Below are 25,852 nucleotides of genomic sequence, written 5' to 3'. Positions count from 1 at the left end.
CTTTTGAAAAGAGGTTAGGTAACTGGTTGAAACGAGAGCGGATGATATATAATGCATTAAATACACCCAGCTTTCTGATATCAACTGTTTCTCGCTGTATCACTAGCTGGCGTCGTATGAGAAGAATGCTGGCGCGAGCACAGATGGCCGATCGGGCCTGTATCTTATTCTTGCTTATTTTATTAGGAATACCAAACAAGTCAATTGAAAACTTGACTTCAGGGTATTCTAAGTTACAATATGGCTTTAGACTGGATAGGCGCATGATAGACTCCTATGTCGAGTACAGTATTCTAGACTGTGTAGGAGAATTTCTCCGATCTACTCGATGTTACTCACTGAATTATTACAAAGGAGCAAATTACTGTGAACTTAATTATGAAAACAAGACCAGTGTACCAGAGAAATTTGTAGAGAATGAAGGGTGGATCTACAGCGAAAGAGAAGACTGGGAGAAGGTAAGTATACTTTATATAGGAAACACTTCTGATTTAGCTATTGGTTAAACTTTTCATTTTGTTAAGTAATAATAATATGTGTATATAAGATTATTTTCGCTACTGGTACATTTTAACACCAACATTCAGAGATGAACTCTTTGTTTAGTACTCCCCCCCTTGTGCTAATTGATGGACATTAGTCTTTTTGAACACGACATCAGACGGTGGACAAAACTTATAGAAAACACTTGTCAGAGTAGTTTAAAATAATCCTATGGATTTTAGTTTCCGAAGAAAGCACAAAGACCGGTAACATTCTATATTTGATTTTACACAATCAATTCATGTACGAAACGGAAAAGGGGATCCAACGCAATTATCGAAAGAAAGAGATGATTTTCGTGAATGTTGGATCTTTAGGGGACGACCATTTTATTGTGAGGGGGGAGGGGGGCTAAAAAATTTTGTTGAGACAGATTATTCAATTTAATGCCAGTCAACGACAGGTTATTTATTTTGAAGATTATCAAGGTCTTAATACATGTATTTACTTTCTTCTTTTCCTTACGATACCTTGATCAGTTGATATTAACAAGTGATCTATAGTAGAAAAAAAAGCAAAAGTGTTTTTTTTCTTTTATTATTAAAGATTTTGTTTGGATTATGGTTTATGATTAAAATACTAGCACTAAAAGACTATTATATAGTATTATATACTTTGTATTTATTTATCGTGAAATATTAATTGCTAGGTATAGTTCTTTGACAAGAAAATTTATCTTTTGGCCGTACTTGGCTGTACTTAAGAATTGACTGTACGTAAGAATTGGCTGTACTTAAAGTGATTCATTACACTTACTGAGTGCACAGTGTCATGTAGATAAACTGACTACCAGTATCCAGTCTGTACCACAAGTATTGTCTTATCAATGATGCTTACTGCTTTGTCTGTGATTTTCTCCTCCCTTGTGTAGTAGTCATACATGCATTTTCTTTCTTCTCGCATTAATATAAAAACTTTGCCAATCGGATTGATGCAGTCGGCCATTGTGTTACGTGGTTACGGATTTTTTAAAATCTCATTTTAAATACTGTTTGGTTTTAAAATGGCGAGAGAAGCGAGCAAATAAACATGCTAAATTGAAGATGTCAAGGTTAAATTAAATTACACTGAAATAATTAAGAAAGGTAATTTTCACAATATTTAAATATCATCAGTCAAGGTCAGGTTACTTATTTTCTTTGCAGTGAAGGACAGATTCCTTTTTCATTTTCAACATTTTGATGGACATATTACTTCTTTCCTAATTCTGCCCACCCCCCTTGGAATCAAATGGTCGTCCCCCTAGTTTGCTTATAAGACGGGGTCACGTCTATAAGTTTACTGTTCGAGGCCTCAAAACGGAAACCATGGAGAGAACACATGAATTTAATTTACGCTGTATGAAAGAGAAATTGTTTAGATCAAAATACAGCTGTACGAGAATTCTGTTTCAAACTGAAGAAAGTGATATGATTTTTTTACTCAATTTATAATGAAGCATTTAGAAAATTTTAAACTGAAAAAAAATAATTGTATATCACACTAGTAAACAAAGTAAACTCCTGCGCAGTATTACGACTGCGTGGGCATCATCCATTGTTTACTTCCACAATAATATTAAATCGGACTCGGTTAAATTCGGAAGATTCAAACAGGTAGACTTAGAAATTATAAATTTTTTACTCCAAAGTAAATTAAAAAAACCTTGAAGGTATACTAATTCACAGTTTTGTTTTTTAGTATGGTGATAAAAAATTAAGTTCTTAGCAAAAACTCTATAAAACATCACATTTGTGAAATCAAGCACGAAGTTTTTTTTAACCATGTCCTTCAGAAAAAAACTGTCACGTGACGGAGACGAACGGACGTTTTCGTTTGGGCTCCGTTAATTCTTGGCAAATTTTGCACCTTTAGGTGTTTTTGAGGCAAAATTTTGCATCAAACAGTGTATATAAGTTTATATCTATGTTTGACATTTGCTTTTTGCAATTTATTCGTTTGTATGGATTAATATATGGATTTTGACTTCTGACTACTGTGAACAACTGATCAGAGAGTACGTATTCACTTAACTTCTCTGAGCTATCGGTATTGTCGGTACCCTGAGTTAAAAAAAAAACATGGCACAATTCTTGAAACCTGTGTACCTTAAAGACAGTGAACTGTCAAAATTGTCTAATGAAAGGATTACAAATTTGGCGTTATTAGAAGCAGTGATGCATTGTATAGGCGACATGGTAAAATGCGTGCAATTAGACCGTGATCTCTGGAGGATTTATGTCAGTGATAAAGATAGCAGAGACAAAATCCTCATAGAAGGCTTTGACTTAATCAATCAGCACATTCAAGTATACGATTCGAACCCTTATTCCACGTGGGTAGAGGATCCTGAAAGTGAGACGTTAAAAATTACGATCTGCGGTGTTCCGCTATCAGTCGATGACTCTGCTATCTATTAGATGCTTAATAAGCTTGGGGTCAATCCTAAAAGTGACCTTAAATATGAAAAAATTAGGAACCCTAATAATAATAAAATGACAAGTGTCCTCAACGGGAACAGATTTGTATATATTGAACATCTGGGACCAAACAAAGCACTCCCACGCTTCAGTTATTGTGCAGGTCTCAAATGCAAGATATTCCATCGCGGACAAACCATTGAAAAACCGCCCCCCCCCACCTGTACAAATTGCTGGGAGACCGGGCATTTCTTCAAGATGTGCCAAAATGCACCCCGGTCTCAGCCTTAAAAACGAGGGCCATAAACCAGGCGATGAAATGTGTCCTCAGTTCACTCAAAACAACTCCAAACTGGTTGCTTTCGATGGGGATCAAAATATCCTTTCCAAATTCTACCCCTGTGATCTGAAGGTATTTGGAGAGCATTACAAGTCAGCGGAGCAGGCTTTCAACTCACCAAGGCAATGCGCTCTGGTGATCTTGTGGCAGCAGAACGTATTCGCCAGGCTAAATCCCCTCTCGAATGCAAGTTTATTGGAAAACCTATTCGTGCACCAGATTCATGGCTACAGGATGCCCCTTCCGTCATGGAGGAAATTACAGCAGAAGAATTACAACAGTGTAATGAAATGAAAGACCTCCTTACTTCCTCCAGGGCAGATGCGCTCTTCGCCCATTCTGTGTATGATCAATACTGGGGCACTGGATTAAACGCCGTTCAAACCCTTCACACAAAATCGGTGGCGTGGCCTGGTCAAAATATTATATTATAGGAAAGATCATCATTAAATTCGCAGAAAAGCTACGTAAAGCTCCAGGCAGTGCATGGTCTCGTCCGAAGAGCCTGAGATCAGGCTCCACCAACAAAAAAAGTCAACAGGGCCTAGACAACTACCTTAAAAGGTAAATCTTCAGACAATGGCAAATATCAAACTCTGTTCACTTAACTGTAGAGGTTTGAATAATTATGACAAAAGATTAATATTATATGATTGGCTCAATGATATTAAATGTGATATTATATTTTTACAAAAAACACATTTTGTTCAAGATAGGATTAACATTTATGACTCAAGGTGGCATGGTTCCTCTTATCACATTTTTTCAGATTCGCCACATAGTAAAGGTGTCTCAATACTATTTAATAAAAACTTTCCGTTTAAAATTCTTAATGTTCATAGATCTGCTGATAGTAGAATTTTACTGTTGAATATTGAATATGAGAAAAGAGTTATCTCTCTTGTTAATGTATATGCTCCGAATTAGAAAATCATAGAGAAGAATTCTTTTAAAAAGTTATGAAATGGATTTCTCAGTACACATTAAATGATGAAAATATCATACTTGTTGGAGACCTTAACTGTAAAATTTGCAAAGAAAAAGATAAAAGCGTGAAAGTTGTTAAAAATTTAATACAGAAATTCGATTTTAAATCAGATAAAGCAGGTCTAACGTGGTGTGACGGTAACAACTTGCCTAAAAGTAGAATAGATTATGTATTTATTAGTAAAGATTTTTGTTTTACTCCTGAGAATAAATATTTACGCTAAGCACCAAGTGTATCTAAAAATAGAATGAGTGATCATCTCTCATTAATTTTTAAATGTTCCGTTTCATCTAACGATAGGGGGAAAGGATATTGGAAATAAAATACTTCTGTTCTACAAGATCCCAATTATTGTTCCTTGATAAATGAATTTTTTTACCAAACTTCCCAAAGATATAGAAAATGAAAATAATGCTCACACTATTAAATGGGAATTGATAAAACATCACATAAAGAAAATAAGTATTAAATTCTGCACCAAAAAATAAATCTTTGAAAAGTAGAATTCAAAATCTTGAAAAAGATATCGAGAGGATAGAAAATAGTCACTATACACAAATCAACATGATTCAAAAAAGGGATCTAGAAAATAAATTAGACAAATTATATGAATATAAATCTAAAGGTGCTCAAATACTGTAAACCAACTTTCATTCGCGACGACTTTATTTCGCGATTAACTAGGGTTAGATTAGTTCGCGACGATAAATTTTCGCGAGCAAGCCTTTTTTGATCTGTTGTTAAGAGAAACAAAGACTTTAGGGACTGGTTCGCGGCGAGAAATATTCGCGATGTCAAGGCTCTCGCGAACTTCGCGAAAATTTCTCGCACGCGAATAAAAGTTGGTTTACAGTACGTTCGAGGGCTAAATGGATTGATGAAAATGAAAAGAATACCTCTTATTTTCTAAGGCTTGAAAATAAACATCAATCACATAATGTTATAAATACAATAAGAAAAGACGACCAAATCTATAATAAAACTGACGACATTTTAAAGCAGCTTTGTTTATTTTATGAAAATTTGTACTCGAGTGTACATATTCCAAAAGATGACATCGATAGCTATTTAAAAGATATTAACTTCGTTAACAATATTACAGAGGAGGAAAAAATAAATTGCGATAAATTTCCGTCTCTAAAAGAATGTTCAGAAGCAGTATATCGAATGAAACAAAATAAATCTCCCGAAATCGACGGTGTACCAGTAGAATTTCACAAAATTTTGGAAACACGTTAATAGATATTTTTACAATGCCTTAGTAGCGGCGTTCGAAAAAGGTGAATTATCACAAACACGAAAATGCTCTGTGCTTTCTCTTATACATAAAAAAGATGCCATAGATAAGCTTGAAAATTATCGACCAATTAGTCCTACTAATACCGATTATAAAATCATAGCTTTCGTGTTAGCGGAAAGATTGAAACGTGTTATAGATAACCTTGTAAACAAAAATCAGACAGGGTACATTAAAGGTCGGTTCATAGGTACTAATGCTAGATTAATATTAGATATTTTAGAATATTTTGAAAATAGTAATAAGGAATGGATTCTACATTTTTGCAGACTTCCATAAAGCTTTTAATTCAGTGGAATGGGATTTTTAAATTAATATTCTGGATAAATGTAACTTCTGATGCAATTTTATAACATGGATATTATATAATAATCCATATTTTTACATAAAAAACAATGGATGGCTCTCCAGACAATATTCAATGAAAAGCGGAATTAGACAGGGATGCCCTGTTTCAGCGCTCTTATTCCTTTTTTTTAGTGAAGTGCTTTCTTTAAACAAAAAATTCTTCGGCAGAAATAAAAGGTTTTAGCATCGATTCACTTGAAAATGAAATCAAATTTATTCAACATGCTGATGACAGCACATTTCCTTTACAAGATAAAGCATCACTAGAAAATGCATTAAAAATAATCGAAAATTTTGGAAAAGTTTCTGGTACAAAGTTAAACATATGAAAAACTGAGTGCATTCTTTTAGGACGACTAAAAGAAAGATTTAAGCAGGAATCATACATTTGCAAAACAAAAATTAACAGTCAAGCAATAAGATGCTTAGGCATACATATCGGAAATGATAAAACTGCATGTAATGAAAAAAAATTGGCTTAATAAACTTAAAGAGTTTGAAAAAATACTAGACTCCTGGAGAAAACGGAAACTTACTATTTTTGGAAAATGTCAGATAATAAATTCATTAATTTTATCAAAACTCATATACACGGCTAATGTTTTAGATAATCCGGATGGAAGTTTTATTAGAAAACTGAACAGATTGGTATATTCATGTATTTGGGGAAGTCGTGAACGCATTAAACGAAATACACTCGTTCGCGAAATTAATAATGGGGGAATAGGATTATTGACTTTGAGACGAAAGTAAAGGCATCAAAAGCGGCATGGGTTTCCAAAATTATAAATACCGAAAGTAGCTTAAAAGATCTTTTAAATGCATGTTTAATGCAATACGGACTTAATTTACACTACCTTGTACGATCAAATATTACTGATACTACAGACTTTAACGTACTCTCTAAGTTACCTCGCTTTTATAAGGAAGTTTTTTGTGCGTTTTATCAATGTAAAGCACAAAATGAAATAAGCGCACCGAACCAACTTTTGCGTGAAAATATATGGTTAAATAAGGATTTGAAATATAAAGGAAAAATTATTTATTTTAAAAACTGGATCGAAAGTGGTTATAAATATGTAAAAGATCTTTTTGATGAAAACGGACACAAATCTCTCACAGAAATTCAGAAAAACTTAACAAAAAACAAAACTATCTTTGTGAATACTTAGTAATTAAAACAATCTTTAGTAAATGGCAAGGTATAAATTCGAGTAATATTCCTTTTATCAATATTAACAACACCTGTAATTCATTATGTTCCCCAAACGAAGTTGGGGAACATATTGTTTTTACTCTGTTTCTTATTATTATTATTCTTATTATTTTTCTTCTTCCTGGGAAAATTTTGTCCACGAGTGATCTTGTAAACTATACATCCGACTTAGGTGAAACCTTTTTAGGGTCAGTAGGCATGTTATGTAGAGTTGCCGAACGAAGGTCATTTTGCGCGCACGTGCTTGCAAGAGCGCGCACGTGCAACACGTGAAATGACCAATATAATGGATATTGCCGTAACTTTTTTATTTTTTGATGAAATTTTTTGAAACTCATAATGTAAGGATACATTAGTAGTATAGACAAGATAGCATGGTCAAAATAGCAAGATCTAACGCGCATGCACGTGCGCTTCGCTCTGATTGGCTGAAACTAAAGTCTCAATATCTTTCATGTTTTTTTGACGAAATCCTTTGAAATTTTGAACATAGCCATGCATTACGATATCCTACAACATGATGTATAGCAATTATAATTAAAACACGTGTATGCACGTGCACTGCAATCTGATTGGTTGAAACTTTAAATAGCTATAACTCCCTTGGTTTTCAACCAAACAGCATGGGATTTGGAACATAGATATATAAAATGAACTTCTACAAGAAGGTATGGTCACCATGCACATGCATACACGTGCGTGTACGTGCGCTGCAATCTGATTGGCTGAAACTTTAAACAGCTATAACTTCCTTGTTTTTCAACCAAACAGGATGGGATTTGGAGCATAGATAGATATAATGGACTTCTACAAGAAAGTATGGTCACCATGCACATGCATACATGTGCGTGTACGTGCGCTGCAATCTGATTGGCTGAAACTTTGAACAGCTATAACTCCCTTGGTTTTTAACCAAACAGGGTGGGATTTAGAACATAGATAGATGTAATGGACTTCTACAAGCTGCGTGCACGTGAAATGAGTAAAATCAAAAATACACTTGAATAAGCGTATTTCTTAATACTTTTGGATTAAATACTTTGATATTTAGTATATTAAAATCTATAGATTGTGAAGACAAGATTATATCGTCATTACGCACGTGCATTCACATGCGCACGCGTGCAATGCTAAAATTTGAATGAAATTGGTACACTTCTGGGTAAACATTGTTAATTAAAGTATCAAATGCAACGAGTTTGTCTTATTTAATGAAGCTTATAGGGAATATGGCACCAAAAGGGAGTTGGGGAGCGTTTGGGGAACATCTGTAACGGTCCCCGTTACAATTAGCACTAGTTTTCATTTAAATTTCACAATAAAAAAGAAAACATTGAAGACAAAACATCAAAATTTTTCTACAAAATTTTATTGCAACATATGTCTCAAAGGCCGATTATGGAAACTATATGGTCAAAAGAATTTGATATCAACTGCTCAAATCAATGGCAAAAAGTATATGAGGAAAAAATTAGAAAAATTCTTGATAAAAATGTTGCTGAATTTAATTATCAACTAGTACATAATTTACTACCGAATAATCTCTATCTTAGTAAATGGAATAAAGATATTGATAAATACTGTCCAGTTTGTCGCAGTGAAGAGAATTCTAAACATCTGATCTTTGATTGCATTCAAGTTAAATCAATATGGAACAAAGTCTCTGAAATTATAGGTATAGATATTAGTTGGCGAAATATTGTTGTTGGTTTTAGTCATGGTATCAACCAAAATACTTTTGTTTTGAATAATGTCTTATCATTTATTGCATGTAAAATATTTTAATATAAAATGAAATGTAGAATTATGAAAAATAACATTACAAGTGAAGATATGTTAATTTTTTAGCTCTACGGGTCAGAGACCAGAAGAGCTTATGCGATAGTAATGCGTCTGGCGTCCGTCCGTCCCTCTGTCTGTAAACAATTTTTCAAAATACTACTCCTCCTACAGTTTTGGTCTGATTTCAATATAACTTGGCACACAGGTAAACTACACTAAAATACATAATTCTGTGTTTCGATGAACGGTGTTGCCGTGGTTACTAAAAATAGAAATTTCTGTGAAATTCTTTCAAAACACTACTCCTACAGTTTTGGTCTGATTTCAATATAACTTGGCACACACGTAGACTACACTAAGATACATAATTCTGTGTATCGGTTTTTTGATTTCGATGAACGGTGTTGCTGTGGTTACTAAAAATAGAAATTTCTGTGAAGTTCTTTCAAAACGCTACTCCTCCTACAGTTTTGGTTCGATTTCAATATAACTTGGCACACAAGTAGACTACACTAAGGCCAAAGTTTTTATTTTTTTTTTTTTTGGTGTACGATTTTTTGACACAAAAATATGCATTGGGCGGTCGAAAAATAAAAACAAAAATAATTTGGAACCTTGACATATTTTTTTCTCGAGTAGCATTTAAATGTATTCAAATAAAAATAATAAACACATAAGATTTTTCAACATTATTATTTTTTCTTACCATTCGGTTTTATGTCGACAAAAAAGAATCACGCGTCAAATGAGCCCAGAACAGAAATGGGAGTATCAGAGGCTCGATCTGTTTCTGTTGATGGTTTTCATTCTTCTGACTTACAAGAACGTGTTTCCACAAAAGACACATTGCACTGGGACAAATGTGGGTAAAATTAGGTGAATTGGCTATTCTTAGGTCAGCCTTTCCTCTTATGAAAAAGTTTTTGGAAACTCCGAAAGTGATGGATTGCTTTCACAATTTAGATACGTGTGTCTAAGGACCAACCTAGCCCCGAAATTTAAGGAGACATTTCTCCCTCAAAAAAATTTAGGGAGAAGTTTTGAAATTTAGGGAGACATCTTGGCGCGCGTATGTGGCACACATTGATAAATCGTTATAAAACTATTTCACTGTTTATAACTTACATACATTTCAATAATTTAATTCTGTGTAAACATTGTATTTAAAATGATAAAACAAGAGAAAAAGAATCTGAAAAGATATTTCCCCCAATTACAAAGTATATAAATATCTAGAAAAAAATAATAAAACCACATTGACATTAAATAAAATTTACTACTACTATTAAAATGTAAAAGTTTCTTATTGTCAGATTAATTGTTTATCAAACATTTTTTTCATTTTTACATAGTGGCACAAAATTAACCACAAACTTCTAAAATTTCTCTTCTCATTTGATTTCCAGGCTTCTGGCATAGTCATAACTTTGTTAATTTCTCTTCAAACTTCGTTTTCAATATAAAATTCTTTTTCTAATAAAAGTCTTGACGCACATATGCATGCCGATTGAACTACTTATGTTTATCGGATCCGATGTGTGACTTCTTAGGAAGTCAACAACTTCACAATTTAACAGTAAAATATGTCTGTATTTGACAATAAAAAGATCTAACATCTTCTCCAACATCTTTGGCATGACATCAATAGCTGTCCAGCTGTTTTGCGTCTTGTTGTGTATAACTTGTAACGATGGACTTTTTCATACCCGGAAGTGTAAAATCTAGAGGACTTCTGACGGAGTATTCGATGCATTGGTCATTAGAAACAGTCTGTAAGTGAGTCGCCTCCTAGGTTGGTCCTGACAGTCTGTATTTGTGGAGGTCATTTGAATGTTTAAGATGTGGTGAAATAAAAACAGTCGTTTGGTCGAGAAAATTTCGGATGAAGAGTCCAGTTTCGAGAGTCAGACACATTATTTTTATTTTTGTAAATCGCAAAAATAGGGTCGGCGGAATCGTAAACCAAGAGAAAAAAAACTTTGGCCTAAGATACATAATTCTGTGTATCGGTTTTTGATTTCGATGATGATTTCGTTACTAAAAAAAGAAATTTCTGTGAAATTCATTCAAAACGCTACTCCTCCTACAGTTTTGGTCTGGTTTCAATATAACTTGACACACACGTAGACTACACTAAGATACATAATTCTGTGTATCGGTTTTTGATTTCGATGAACGGTGTTGCCGTGGTTACTTTAAATAGAAATTTCTGTGAAGTTCTTTCAAAACGCTACTCCTCCTAAAGTTTTGGTTCGATTTCAATATAACTTGGCACAAAAGTAGACTACACTAAGATACATAATTCTGTATATCGGTTTTTGATTTGTTGCCGTGGTTACTCAAAATAGAAATTTCTGTAAAATTCTTTCAAAACGCTACTCCTCCTACAGTTTTGGTCTGATTTCAATATAACTTGGCACACAAGTAGACTACAGTAAGAACTTAAAGAGACTTAATCAAGGATCATTATTCTATTTATTGCTGTTGTAAAGTTCCTATTCCCAACTGCTTAAGTACTTTTCTCTCCCGTTCCTATAAGTACAAACCAGCAGAGCTTCAGTCTCGACAGAGACTTCTGGTTTGAAAAATGCTCTCATGAAATTCTATCTTGTGACTAAACGATCCCAAAGCATCTCATACAATTTTCACATTTTGAGATCGTTGGCATTAAACTTGTAATTATTGTTATAATATAACCTTTATATGAGGTATATGAGGGTGACCTAGCCCTCTATACATGTTGCTCAGGGGTGTGTTGGACAGTGTTTTGTGTGTTCCCCCAGCAACATAAAGGTATCATTTTCTATCTGTATCTATACTTGTCAATATACAAATTGATTATGCATTTACTCTCTTGATTTAAATATTGTTACATTTTTTGCTATCAAATCTAGGGAGCCCCTGGCACCCCTAGTGAGGGTTATTATAGGGGGACATCTGCGGATGTCATTACCCCAAACGCTATCTTGTTATCATGTTTTCATTTAATAAAGTATTAGAAAAAAAAACAAAAAACAAAAAACCATGTCCTTCAGGACTGTCTCAGTACTTTGATTTCTATCTAGCTCCGGAAAGACTTCAATACTGGTGAAAATGTGCGAATTTTATCTTGTTTAAGTGATCGACCTAACGTACTTCACCTCGCAGGATTCGCAGGTAAGTACATGTATAACCCAACTCAAACGCTAGTTGAATAAATGAGGTTTCAGCTTTTAAAGAACATTTATCAACCTCTCGCGCAACTAATTGCGGAGGGGATATTGCATCATCGCTGCTGTGCATGTGCTGTGTAATAGCGAGTCCGTAAAAGCTTGTGGTAAAGATTTAAAGAGAATATTGTGGGGAAATGTACCATTGATTTGAGAAGTTGAGATATACAGAATAAATAAACAACTAAACATATTGAGTCGTGTGTAAGACGTAACTACAAACTGATTCGTAATCGATAAAATGATTGTATGTGTCAGCTATGTAAATGCTTTGTTTTATACCCCCCTTCCTGCTTTTTTAAGGTGGATGTCCGTCCGTCTGTAGGTTTGTTCGTCTGTCTGTACGTCCGTCTGTTACGCTTTGGCGTCCCCGTCTCTTATCCGCAACGCCTCTTATGCCACTGAATGAAATTTGATGAGACTTTCAGAGAATCTTTTTTTTACATTATGCCATTGTACACCTCCTATTTTACTTTTTGATCCGACACATATTTCAAGTTTCCAATAGCAAAACATGAAACTGTCATTATATTCATATGGGAGGCGGGGGTAGTGAGCTCATTGCTTACAGTACCTCTGTTTGTTTTTATATTCTTCAATTCAGGAACACTCTCTCAAAAGAAATGAATCTAAATCACCAGTAAGACTCTGGTCGTACGCTTCCTACTAATGTGCTGATTTTGTTACAGGAACTAGCAGGACCGTGCTCCAATAAGGTCTGTGAAATCAATGAAAAATGTATAAACATCGGATGTAACACTTCCTGTCAAATATCAGGTTTGTACATCTGAAATATTTTTGTAGCGACAAGATACTAAAACTGCTGAAATTTTCCTTTATCTATTTTTTTCTATCGTGAATTCTTTTTAAAAATTAATAACTGTTTGTTCATCACACTTTTGAAAGATATGTTAACATTGCCAGCCTGGGTCTTCTGTTTGATAATTACGGAGTATTCTACTTGGTTTAAATAGCTAATCCTTGAGAAGGGTTTCCTTCCAATTTTGTCTTAAAAAAAATTTTTTTCTGAATGTTACATTTCCAATTTTTTTCCAATAACAGATTGTGGGGTCCCTTTCACCAGAAAGATGACGTCAGACAGCGTGCAGTGGTGGGACGGTATTGGTGTGGAAAGACGAATACATGTCAAATGTTCTGAGGAGTACCAGCAAAACGGAAGTGGAATCTTTATCTGTAACAGGAATGGGAAATGGAACAGTGACATGAGTTGTAATGGTAATTTTTTTTCTCGTAAATTTGAAAATATAAATTTGAAAATAGCATTATCTTCATGTGTGTCTGATATATATCAATAGTTGCTTCGCTAAAAGCTGATGTATAGTTTTATTTGTTCAGTTGCATTTTATAAAGAAAAAAAGGAAAAGGAGTTATGCACATACATGAAACATTCTTGTTTTTTGTTGAGTTCTTACATGAAATTTCGCTTACACGGAACAGTCGTTAAAGGCGAGCAATCAAGGATTTGATCCTTACCTCGCGGCTCTAATTAAACAAGGGCACGTAAAGACAAGTTCTCCGGATAAAAGTGTATAAAACAAGGTCCTGTTGAAGTAGTTACCGGTAGGATCTACATGGTCATCAGTGCGGAGTACTGGTCTTGTGTATTGATTGATACCAACTCGTATATTATCAAGACGCTCTTTATTTTCTGTCAATAACAAAAACAGTTTTGAAAGGGAAATTCTAAATCATGTAACATAAACAATCTAGATTACACGATAGCCAATAGTTTTTGAACGTGGACATAATAAGAAAAATTCTGCAAGCTAAAATAAAAGATTAGGTTAAAAAACGAGATTTTTTCCCTTCAAAATATCACATACTTACTTATCTTGCATAATTACTTTTAGGGAAAAGACTCGGGTGTTTTAAAGAGTACTCTACCTGGGTATTTGAACCTCCGGATTTTGTGAGATTTATTGAAACAAACAATCTCACTAGATGCACTAGGCACTGCATTAGAATTGATAAAGAATTCAAATATATCGGACTTCAGGTACACTTTCTATTTTTTAAAGAGGAACAATTGCAATCCACTGAACATTAAAATGATTTCTGTTCTAGAAAAGTTTTAATTGAATTCCATTTTCTCAACAGTTAATCTCTTATTCAGGAAAAAAAAACGATGTTGGAGTTTGGAAATGCAGACCATAAAGACATAATTTTTGTGTTTAGTATCAAAAGTGGGTAGCTTTTTAGCTCACCTGAGCCGAAGGCTCAAGTGAGCTTTTCTGATCACATTTTGTCCGTCGTCCGTCCGTCTGTAAACTTTTCAAATTTTTGACTTCTCAAGAACCAATGGACCAATTTTAACCAAACTTTGTACAAAGCATCCTTGAGTGAAGAGGAGTTTAAATTGTTAAAATAAAAGGCCAAGTCCCCTTACAAGGGGATATAACATTAAAAAATCTTCTTCTCAAGAACCACTGGGCCAGGAAAGCTGAAACTTATGTGGAAACATCCTTGGGTAGTGTAGATATTAAATTGTTAAAATCATGACCCCCAGGAGTTGGACGGGGCCACAATAGGGAATCCAAGTTTTACATAGAAATATATAGAACAAATTTTTAAAAATTTTCTTCTTAAGAACCGCTGGGCCAGGAAAGCTCAAACTTATGTGGAAGCATCCTGGGGTAGTGTAGATTCTAAATTGTTCAGATCATGACCCCCGGGGGTAGGACGGGGCCACAATAGGGAATCCAAGCTTTACATAGAAATATATAGAACAAATCTTTAAAAAATCTTCTACTCAAGAACCACTGGGCCAGGAAAGCTGAAACTTATATGGAAACATTCTTGGGTAGTGTAGATATTTAATTGTTAAAATCATGACCCCCGGGGGTAGGGCGGGGCCAAAATAGGGAATCCCAAGTTTTACATAGAAATATATAGAACAAATCTTTAAAAATCTTCTTCTCAAGAACTACTGGGCCAGGAAAGCTGAAACTTATATGGAAGCATCCTTGGGTAGTGTAGCTATTAAATTGTTAAACTCATGACCCCCAGGGGTTGGACGGGGCCACAATAGGGAATCCAAGTTTTACATAGAAATATATAGAACAAATCTTTAAAAATCTTCTTCTTAAGAACCACTGGGCCAGGAAAGCTCAAACTTATGTGGAAGCATCTTTGGGTAGTGTAAATATTGAATTTTTAAAATCATGACCCCCGGGGGTAGGGCGGGGCCACAATAGGGAATCCAAGTTTTACATAGAAGTATATAGAACAAATCTTTAAAAATCTTCTTCTCAAGAACCACTGGACCAGGAAAGCTGAAACATATGTGGAAACATCCTTGGGTAGTGTAGATATTTAATTTTTTAAATCATGACCCCCGGGGGTAGGGCGGGGCCACAATAGGGAATCCAAGTTTTACATAGAAATATATAGAACAAATCTTTAAAAATCTTCTTCTCAAGAACCACTGGACCAGGAAAGCTGAAACTTATATGGAAGCATTCTTGGGTAGTGTAAATATTAAATTTATAAAATCATGACCCCCGGGGGACGGGGGTAGGGCGGAGCCACAATAGGGAATCCAAGTTTTACGTAGATATATTTAAAGAAAAATCTTTTAAGAATCTTCTTCTTAAAAACCTTTGGGCCAGTAAAGCTGAAACTTATGTGGAAGCATCCTGCATGTGGTAGTGTAGATTCTAAAGTGTTAAAATCATGAAAAGAAAGGGGGTAGGGGGCATGATAGGTATAGCAAGAGGGATAATTTGGTAAAGAACTGCATCACCCAAGTTACTCAGGTGAGCGATGTGGCCTATGGGCCTCTTGTTTTAAATATAATTTTTAATCCCAGAAAAAAGAAAAGAATGTTTCATCAGACAGAATTAAATAGATGATAGCATTGACTTCATTTCCTAAAAAAAATTTAGAAGTCAAATAAATCATTATACTTTTATCTCTCTTCATTAGTTTATTACGGGAATGTTAATGTTATCTAACAGATACAGCGAACTGCGCTTATAGTAATGAAACTCTTTTGTCCATGGCACTTTTTTTTTATAGAAATATGTTTACTGTATTCTTTATACGTAACATTAAAATTACAAATATAAGATTTTTCGTAAAGAATAAATAAGGAAAATGCCTGGGAAATGGGTTTACATGAACCTAGCAACAACCTTCAATTCTCTTATCATTTTCTGATTTCGAGATATATAAATAGCAATACACAAAATATTTCTTTATACATTAAAGATATGAATTGCACACAAAAAAATCATTTTAATTCATTCTATGCGTACGTGTTAGAGGATATTCACTTAAAGCTTAACTGAGCATAAAGAAAGTTTCATGACATCAACATGAAGCCTTTTCAGCTATCTTACATTTTCATGTTGGTTTCTGAGAGCGAGGTCCTTTGAAATGGCCCCAATTTTGATTAAATCTAGTTTTGCTTCTAATGCACTCAAATGAAAAAAAGAGCAAATTCAAAGATAACGGTATACATTCTTAAGGATACCTATCTTAGGCAAAAAATAAAAATAACGAAAACGTTTTTCTACAAACATGTTACATACACTGTACAAAAAATAAGACGAAACAGTTCGAATGATTTTCTTTCATCTTCATCATATGCATGTATTTTCAGAATGGCTACGCATGTTTCTGTGGTCATCGTATAAGGTTATGGCCAAAAGTTCCCGACGAGGAATGTAACTTTCCCTGTCCTGGTGATGTACGTCAAACATGTGGAGGGCGGATGAAGAATGAAATATTTACCGTCGAAGAGAAACTAGAAAACATTGGCATAAAGTGACATCTTTTTTATCTTATTACCCACCTCTGCTCTCTCACCAGATAATTAGATAATTAGAGTCAAACTACGAACTTATTAATAAGATTTTTCAGAATGGATTAAGAATGTTTAGTGCTTTTTCAACTGTATCATTAAGGGTTGAACTATTAATATTGTTTTTCACCCTAACGTGATGTCATAGATAAGAAAAAAAAATAAAGAATTCATATTCATACCAAAGAGAAATAGATCTGTTTGTAGATTTCTTTCCATTTGCCTAGTGAAAAATGATGTTTGGTAAAATATTTTTTTAAACATAAGACTCATTGGCCATATTGCTCACATGAGCATTGTGGCTAGGAAAAAAAGCAAAAACAACCCAAGTTAAAGATTTTTTTTCTATATATTTCCAGGTAAAACTTTGATCGTCGATTATGGCCCCACCCTCAGGGGTCAAGATTTCAAGAAAATTGCATTTACACTACCTGAATGCTTCCATATAAATATAATCAATCATGTCTATGTTGTTCTTGAAAAGATGATTTTTAAAGATTTTTTCCAATAGATTCTTCTGAATAATTGCCGACTAGGCGTTTTATAATGATAATCATTCCAATATATTCATATGTATAACTTGGATCGTCCATTTCAGCCTCACCCTACCCCCAGGGGTCAGGATTTGAAGAAACGTGAATGTACACTACCTGAGGATGCTTACACATTAGTTTCATCTCTCCCAACCCAGTGATTCTTGAGAAGAAGATTTTGAAAACACACAACCAAATTTTTTACTATTTCTTAATCATCTCTTCTTGAATGAGCGCCTGGCCATAGTTTTTTATGGACAAACAGACAAATATATAAACAGACATACAGACGCCCGGACAGGACTAAAACTTTAAACTTAGAATCTTTGATTAGGGAGTCATAAAGAGTGTTTTACATTTTTTTCTTGTACCAAAAAATAAATAATTAAATAAAAAACTTAGCGATATATTATTTGTATCTTTTATATCGGTATTGTTTCAGCAAAATTTCAATTTTTCATAAATCGGACGCAATGGTCGGACTGATATACAGTTCTTAAATGAACAATTACTTTTTAACAGGGTTTGATTTCTATCACGATAAAGTAAAATAATATTTCATGAGAAGATTGAGAAACAATACTATAAAAATAAAATACCTGTAGATAATATTTATTCAACATAAAGATAAATTACATTGTATAATTGAAAACAAAACATTATGATTCAAAACAGATTTTAAGAACGAAAAAACAAACAAACAAACAAACAAACAAACAAACAAACTTGGATCTGTTGATTCAATTGACCTGCCAACCAATGATCAATGATTTCTCGAACTTCGAAATTTCCTTGACACTGAAAAAACTATATGTAGGTATATGTTAACAAAGTTTAACATGTAAAAAAAGATATCAACTGTTCCTTTATTAGACGCACTGAATAAGTGGAAAACAATAACATACAATCAATCTAATAATCAATCTTACAATTTTGGTTGATAATTCTACAGATAGACCGATGTTTTTTTTTTGTATCAGAGGAAACTTTTCATATTTGAATATTTACACACAACATGTACTAGCGTAGAGCTTTATGGTTTATCTGATGTAGTTGTTGACTTCACGACTATTTATACGGCTTGTAACACTTGTAGTATTTTCACATATGTATGAAAGCATTCTCAATAGTTAATTCGACTCTTGTTGACTTCACGACTTGTAACATTTTTAATCTTTTTCACAAATGTATGAAAACGTCCCCCGTCACAATTATAATCTCCCCAGATGCCCCCACGGCAAATTTGTACACAGTCCCCTACCCAAGTATTATCCGGTTCATTGGGGTACCAGTTGGAGTAGGAAGTGACGTCACGGTTCTTTCCTGTCCAGACAAACCGCCCCTCTTGTTCAATATCGTTCGCACCTATCCAATGTGAATAGCAATGCCACCATGTACTGCATTCCCCTGACAGTTGTTAAATGAAAATAAGAAATTAACTTAACTTTTTTTTGTAGAAGAGCAAGTGCAAATGTCGAAATTAAAGATCCTACTAGGACTAATCAAGGGTGTACCGGGATTAGTATCAGGTTGTGATCCATACACGCTAAGGCCAGAGTACTCCTTTGTTTGGAGCTGGATAACGAATTTGTTTTTTATTTACCCCAAATAATTCTTTTTAAACATAATTCCAATAAACTGTGTTTCAACTAATCGATATGATTTACTATATGTTCGTATTACAAAGCATCATACGAGAGATGTTCGAAAAATTTGTGGACTTTTGTCATATTTTTTTTAGCTCTTCTGAACCAAAGGCTCAAAGAGCTAATGCTATGGCCATTTGTTCGGTGTGCGTAAACTTTTGAGAATATGGGCCATAACTCATGAACCCCTTGGCCAATCAGTACCAAATTTGTCACAGGGTATCCTTGGCCCAAGGGCTATCATTTATACTAAAATAAGGGTTGAGACCTTTAAACAAGGGGAGATAATCAGGAAAACAAAACCAAAAGTAATGGTTGCTAATAAATCTTCTTCTCCATAACCACCAAGCAGATTTTCACCAAACTTGCATACAAGGATCAGGATATGTCGAAGATTAAAATTTGCACGGGGAATTACCCTTGGGCAAAGGGCGTGGTCTCAAGGTCCTTCAAAGTTGACGTAAATTTACAATTAATAAAAACGTGTATATTGTTTGAGGACCCAAGATGCATCAACTGACAAAGTTTGATGATCTTAGGCCTTAAAGTATCCAAAATATTCCTTCAAATCAATTTGAAAACAAATCCCCGCAAAATTTAAAAAAGTAGGTCACCGTGACCTACTTTTGAGTTAACATGATGTGAAGTCATAAGATGCATCAACTTAAAGATTTGATAATTCTAGTCCTTATCAAATCTTTAAGTTGATGCATCTTATGACTTCACATCATGTTAACTCAAAAGTAGGTCACGGTGACCTACTTTTTTAAATTTTGCGGGGATTTGTTTTCAAATTGATTTGAAGGAATATTTTGGATACTTTAAGGGCTATGATCTTCAAACTTTGTCAGTTGATGCATATTGGGTCCTTTAACAACGAAACCTTAAAAGTAGGTCACCGTGACCTACTTTTTGAACTTTATGACTTATCCTTTTAAAATCTTTAAATCACATTATTTCCGACACTGGGAGGTTTATAATCATCAAATCTTGTACTTTGATGCATCTTGGGACCTTGAAACATATTTATGGAAAAGTAGGTCACTGTGACCTACTTTTTGAATTTTACCTACGTTTGTTTTCGAATTGTTTAAAACGCATATTTTGATTACCTTCAGACAAACGATCACCAAACTTGGTCAGTAGATGCATCTTGGGGCGTTGAAAAATGTCGACCAAACGGTAGGTCATTATGACCTACCTTCGACATTTAATGGCTATATTTAAGTATCTTAGGTATTTATTGGCTTAGAATCATCAAACTTTGTGAGTCGATGCATATTTGGTTTTCGGAGAGTGACGACCAAAAAGTAGGTCACTGTGACCTACTTTTGACATTTTATGGCTTCACTTAAGTATCTACTGTACTTATTTGCTTAGAATCATCAAACTTTGTGAGTCGATGGATCTTGGGTTTGCGGAGAGTGACGACCAAAAGTAGGTCATGATGACTTACTTTTGACATTTTGTGGCTATAATTAAGTATCTCTGGTACTTATTGACCTAATATCATCAAACTTTGTGAGTTGATGCATCTTGGGTTTTCGAAGATTGACGACCAAAAAGTAGGTCACAGTAACCTACTTTTGACATTTTTTATGGCTATATTTATCTCAGGCACTTACTGGCTCAGAATCACGGTGACCTACTTTTGAATATCTTAGGTACGTATTAGCTTAGAATCATCAAACTTTGTCAGTTTAGGCACTTTGGGTTTTCGGAAAACATCGACCAAAAAGTAGGTCATGGTGACTTACTTTTGACATTTTATAGCTATATTTAATTATATCTGGTACTTATTGGCTCGGAATCATCAAACTTTGTCAGTTGATGCATCTTAGGGTTTCATTGAATGTCCAACAAGAAGTAAGTCACGGTGACCTACTTTTGAATATCTCAGGTACTTGTTGGCTTAGAATTATCAAATTTTGTCAGTTTAGGCATCTTGGGTTTTTGGATAACGTCGACCAAAAAATAGGTCACTGTGACCTACTTTTGACATTTGATGGCTATATTTAATTATCTCAGGTACTAATTGGCTTAGAATCGTCAAACTTTGTCAGTTGATGCATCTTGGGTTTTCAGAGAATGTTGCCCAAAAAGTAGGTCATGGTGACCTACTTTTGAATATCTCAGGTACTTATTTAATTAGAATCATCAGTCTTTTTCAATTAATGTATCTTGTATCCTCAGAAAATTTCAATGAAAAGGTAGGTCATTGTGACCTACTTATGGTATTTTATAATTATATTATAATATCTTCAGTCTTAAGTGGCTAAATATTATCAAACTTTGTAAGTTGATGAATTTTGGGTCTTATGATACTAAAAGAGTTTGAGGCTTCTAATAGAAGTGATAGATTGTACAATTTATCAGAAGAGCGATTCAAGGCCCTTGGGCCTCTTGTTTTATTTGACGTCATATGTTATAATCATATTTAGTAAGTTACAAACAATGCATTTAATAATGTCTATAGTCATATTTTGTGTAAAATGGACAAAAACGCAAGACAACCTAGAAATAGAATTAAGAATTGATTCTTATTCTAAATTATGGCTTGATATTTTGCTTTGCTAAAAGGATATCAATCTAGGTAGTCCGTTGTGAAAACGACAAAAACGATGACGTTTAAGAACGTCACGGAGCAAGAGATAAGAATGAAATTTCGCGTTACCCGGGAAAATATTTTAATAAAATTTTAAAATGTTGGAGGAATAAACAAAAATATGTCACAAGCGAGTGATGCATGAGTATACAGATAGTACAGGCAGTATTTGAGTGATAGAGACTCTGTATCGGATGAGGACCATCTGAAAAGAAACGGTTTAACTGTAAAAATCTTAACAAAATCTTTATAAAGTTGGAACCTCAAGGAAAGACATTTGAGCTACTAAGTTGCTTATCTTGTGACAGCAGAGTTCATGCAGATATAACAGAAATTCAAACCTTAACAAAGGAAATTATACATAGAGAACAATTGTTAAAGAAATAAATGTCAAGTATTAGAAAAAAAGGTTTTTAATGCGTGGATATTGGATAACACTGTATGAAATGTATAGGGATAGTATTTTATACAAATTCTCGACGCTATGTTTTGACATTACGTTGCAATTAAGTGTGATCCGCGGGTCCAAAACATGTTGAATTTAAAACAAAAAAAAATTGATTTCTGTTAAATCAAATGGAATGAAACTTCATACATCAACAAAACATATATGTTTACATATTATAATGTGCTTGTTTTAAATTTCAGGTGAGTAATATATTACGAAGATAGACATCGTCCACGAACTTTTCGAACAGCCCTCGTACTGTAATATAATTTGTTCTTGTATCATAGAAAAACTATGCATTGTGACCTCATGATTTTTACCCAAAGCTAAAGTCAATTATACTTTTATTTACACCTGGCTTGCTAATCACAAATCTTGTGTTACAAGCTAGATTGCATGGAAATAATATTTTTATTAAAAAAAAACTGTACCGGAATCCCAGGCTGGCAGGAAGGTTTCTGTTAACCACGTGTTCTCTTCTTCTGTTTCTATGGAAACCAAGTGGGCCCCTAACTTTTCGCACTCAAACTGAAATGGTCAACATTCAATTTATCAATAGCCATTAGACTGATAGGAAAACTACCATATATGGGACACATGCGTTTGTTTATATCAGTATGTATGAAAACATGCATGATAATTGACATTTTATTCTTACCTTGGCATTTGGCCAGGTGGCCCTTTGCTTGATTTGTAAGTAATAATGCATCTCATACAACAGCCAACCATCTCCTATAAAGATCAGATTTGTAGGTTTCAGATGAATTTTCTTTAGATCTGTTGTTATCTTTGAATGTAAAGAATGTGAAATAAAATTTAAGAAAAACAGTTTGATATAATAATTAATATACGTTTTGAATACGCTTCCGGGTGCGTTCTTTTTCAAACAGATGATACAGATAATTTTCTCAGTCAAGATTTTCAAAATAACATTATTTAATAAATAGGTCTAATCGCTTAAATTTTCAGTTTTATAATGATTGATTTTAAGGTATTTCCATCCTCAGAGTTTTAGTGGTTCAAAATAGAAAAATCGCATTTATTTTCACTTTACTGTATATAGTTAAAATTAACCAATAATAGCAAAATTAGTATAGGTTACCATATTTTGTAAAAAGGTCCACAATATTAAACAGAAGTGTATCTCAGCATTTAAAACCGTTCATTTTTAGTAAACAGCATTTCACAGGTTAGTGGTTAAAATGGGCAATTCTGATGCTAAAAGTTACAAAGTAATTACTACTTTATAAAATAAAAGAATTAAGAATATCTGGGAAAACATTTTACATGATATGCAGAATAATGAAAATGCCAGAATACACGAGGAGTAATTGCTCTTGACAAGATTTTAAGATTGAATAATTAATTTAAAAAAATAAAATATACATTTTACTTAACAATTATTTGTATTACACCTACTGAAAAGCATTCATCTAAAGGATAATTTTCTAATAGGTATAAATTAAAATTGATAATTTTTGCAAAACCCTATGACATCACAGGAGGGCGAAAATACCTTAAATGATGACATTTTGTAAAGATTTAAAACGGTGGTTGCAAGAGGGTAGAATTCTAAAAATCGAAAAAAAAAGTGTAAATTTCCTTCTTATTGAAAAATTCTTTAACAGTCAATCGCGACCAACATTGTTTAAAATACCAATGCAGACATCTTTTTTGTTTCTTTCATCTGCCTTAAGTTTAGACAAATTAGCTTTCCTTTGTTTATACCCCGTGGGGATCCGGGTTAGAATAGGTCCTCAGTAACCCCTTGCTTGTCGTAAAAGGCGACTAATGGGGCGGTCCTTCGGATGAGACCGTATAAACCGAGGCCCCATGTCACAGCAGGTGTGGCACGATGAAGATCCCTCCCTGCTCAAAGGCCGTAAGTGTCGAGCATAGGCCTAAATTTGCAGCCCTTCACCGGCAATGGTGATGTCTCCATATCAGTGAAATATTCTGGAGAGGGACGTTAAACAGTATACAATCAATCAATCAATCATTTGTTTATATGTCATACCTCCTAATCTTGAATTGTAATACCTCCATCCAGTTTCGTAATCAGTTATATTCACTGAATCACATGATTTATAAAGACGACATCTCTTTTTCTGGGAGTTGTAGCCGAGACAGTTGCATTTCTGACCACACAAAGCGGAACACAGCACGAGAGAGTCCGAACGGTGTACTGACAGGAGAGTGTCGTAAAATATTGTATCATCTAAGTGAGTTACCGCAAAATAATGAGACAGAAGGAGAGCGGTTCTTGTTGTCAACACACAGAACATCAAATAGATGGCGCATCCCAGCATTGTGAAAACACTAAAGATTTAAGGCAATCCCTGTAATAAATCTTAACGTCCTTTCAACATCATTTCAAGCCACGGTCCGGAGTCCGCATATGTAGCTCTCTCCTACCAGAATGGGAGAGGATCGTACATTTTGGCCGTGGTTTGCGACGATGATGTCCTTTCAGTTATCAATCAATTTCCGTTTTGCCAACAAAAATTACATAAGCATATATCCTAGGTGTCTGCATGTATAATATTCTTGATATTAGAATAATATGCATAGGATATACAATGTCAGGCATATCATTAATGGGCTATGCACACCGTTGCTTATGTCATATATATCCTAAATCTCTCATAGTAATTCTAGCTTCTCTTCTCATGTGTTTCTATTAGTTCACTCAATTCTTCTTTTAAACTGTTTATACGGCTACCAATGTAATTCGGCCGATTCCTAATAAATTAGGATACAAATTAATTATCTATAAGAAGAAAGCAGCACTTCATACATGATTGTAAAAGCGTAAATGGTTCTTAATATTTTGAATTGTATAAAATGACAGAATATATCGATCTGGTTTTATTGTAGAAAATGTGACAATTTCTTTAACCTCTGAGAATTGAAACAATATACTCAGTCAAATTTAAAAAAAAAAGGGATTCTATTGAAAATCTTATTTCCGTTTTATCATAAAGGCATAAAGAGATCCATAAAATCATGCTATCAATTTTTGAAATGAAATCCTAAACATTCTTAACTAAGTAAAATTCACAGAAAATAGTTTTCAATATTTCGTTGACTGATTCCAATACTGCATTTTTGATAAATTCTTTTTCGTGGTGTAGAATTTTTAGTGCATTGAAGTAAGAATATCTGTGTTCGTGGAGATTTCATTTCGTGGATAAAGAGATGTAGAGTAGTTATTTAAGTCCTTGTACAAGTATGCGACATTTAATATTTCGTGCTGGAAATGCATCCCCTCTTCTTACAGCAGAAACAACGGACGCCTAAAATTAGCGATTTTACAGTATGTCAAGTTTGAACACTTGTCATTGAGTAAAGAATACTGTATACGTACATAAATAATGACAAGTAGAATAGCAAAATATATTCTGCAATTTTCCATTAAATTAATTCTGTAAAGAATAAAGATACTGAGATGGAGTTTTCAATTATACTTGAAATACGGTAGGCTTAAAAGGTTCAATCTCCAGGTTTTAAACAAGGTATAGTAAGGCATTGTCATAATCAAGATCAGATGTTACATGTGAGCATACCAAGGTCTTATAAGCACTCTTTTATATAAAAGGTTGAATGCAGCCAATATTTTGTAGTTGATGGTAAAATGCCTTGGTAATGTTTTGAACATGCCGATCCATGTTCA

General features: G+C 33.9%; 2 protein-coding genes across 2 annotated transcripts in view; one reads left to right on the top strand and one right to left on the bottom strand.

Annotated features, from left to right (window-relative positions):
• LOC134278483 (lectin BRA-3-like) overlaps window positions 1-22,895 on the bottom strand; it is a 53,368-nt gene extending 30,473 nt beyond the window's left edge. The window contains exon 1 of the mRNA XM_062760809.1: window positions 22,838-22,895. Within this exon, the coding sequence (XP_062616793.1) occupies window positions 22,838-22,888 (51 nt within the window). The 5' untranslated portion in view covers window positions 22,889-22,895. The remainder of the gene's footprint in view (window positions 1-22,837) is intronic.
• On the top strand, window positions 126-12,925 carry LOC134278475 (uncharacterized). Its single transcript, XM_062760797.1, has 2 exons — window positions 126-458; window positions 12,812-12,925. The coding sequence occupies exons 1-2, from the start codon at window positions 126-128 to the stop codon at window positions 12,911-12,913; spliced, it is 435 nt and encodes a 144-aa protein (XP_062616781.1). The 3' UTR covers window positions 12,914-12,925.
• Window positions 22,896-25,852: the final 2,957 nt, after the last annotated feature.

This window comes from Saccostrea cucullata, unplaced genomic scaffold, assembly GCF_032062105.1.
Source record: "Saccostrea cucullata isolate Sc308-1 unplaced genomic scaffold, CSIRO_AGI_Scuc_v1 ctg2246, whole genome shotgun sequence".
Classification (NCBI taxonomy): Eukaryota; Metazoa; Mollusca; class Bivalvia; order Ostreida; family Ostreidae; genus Saccostrea; species Saccostrea cuccullata.
Note: the sequence above shows the minus strand (reverse complement) of the source record. Positions and strands in the feature narration are given on the sequence as shown.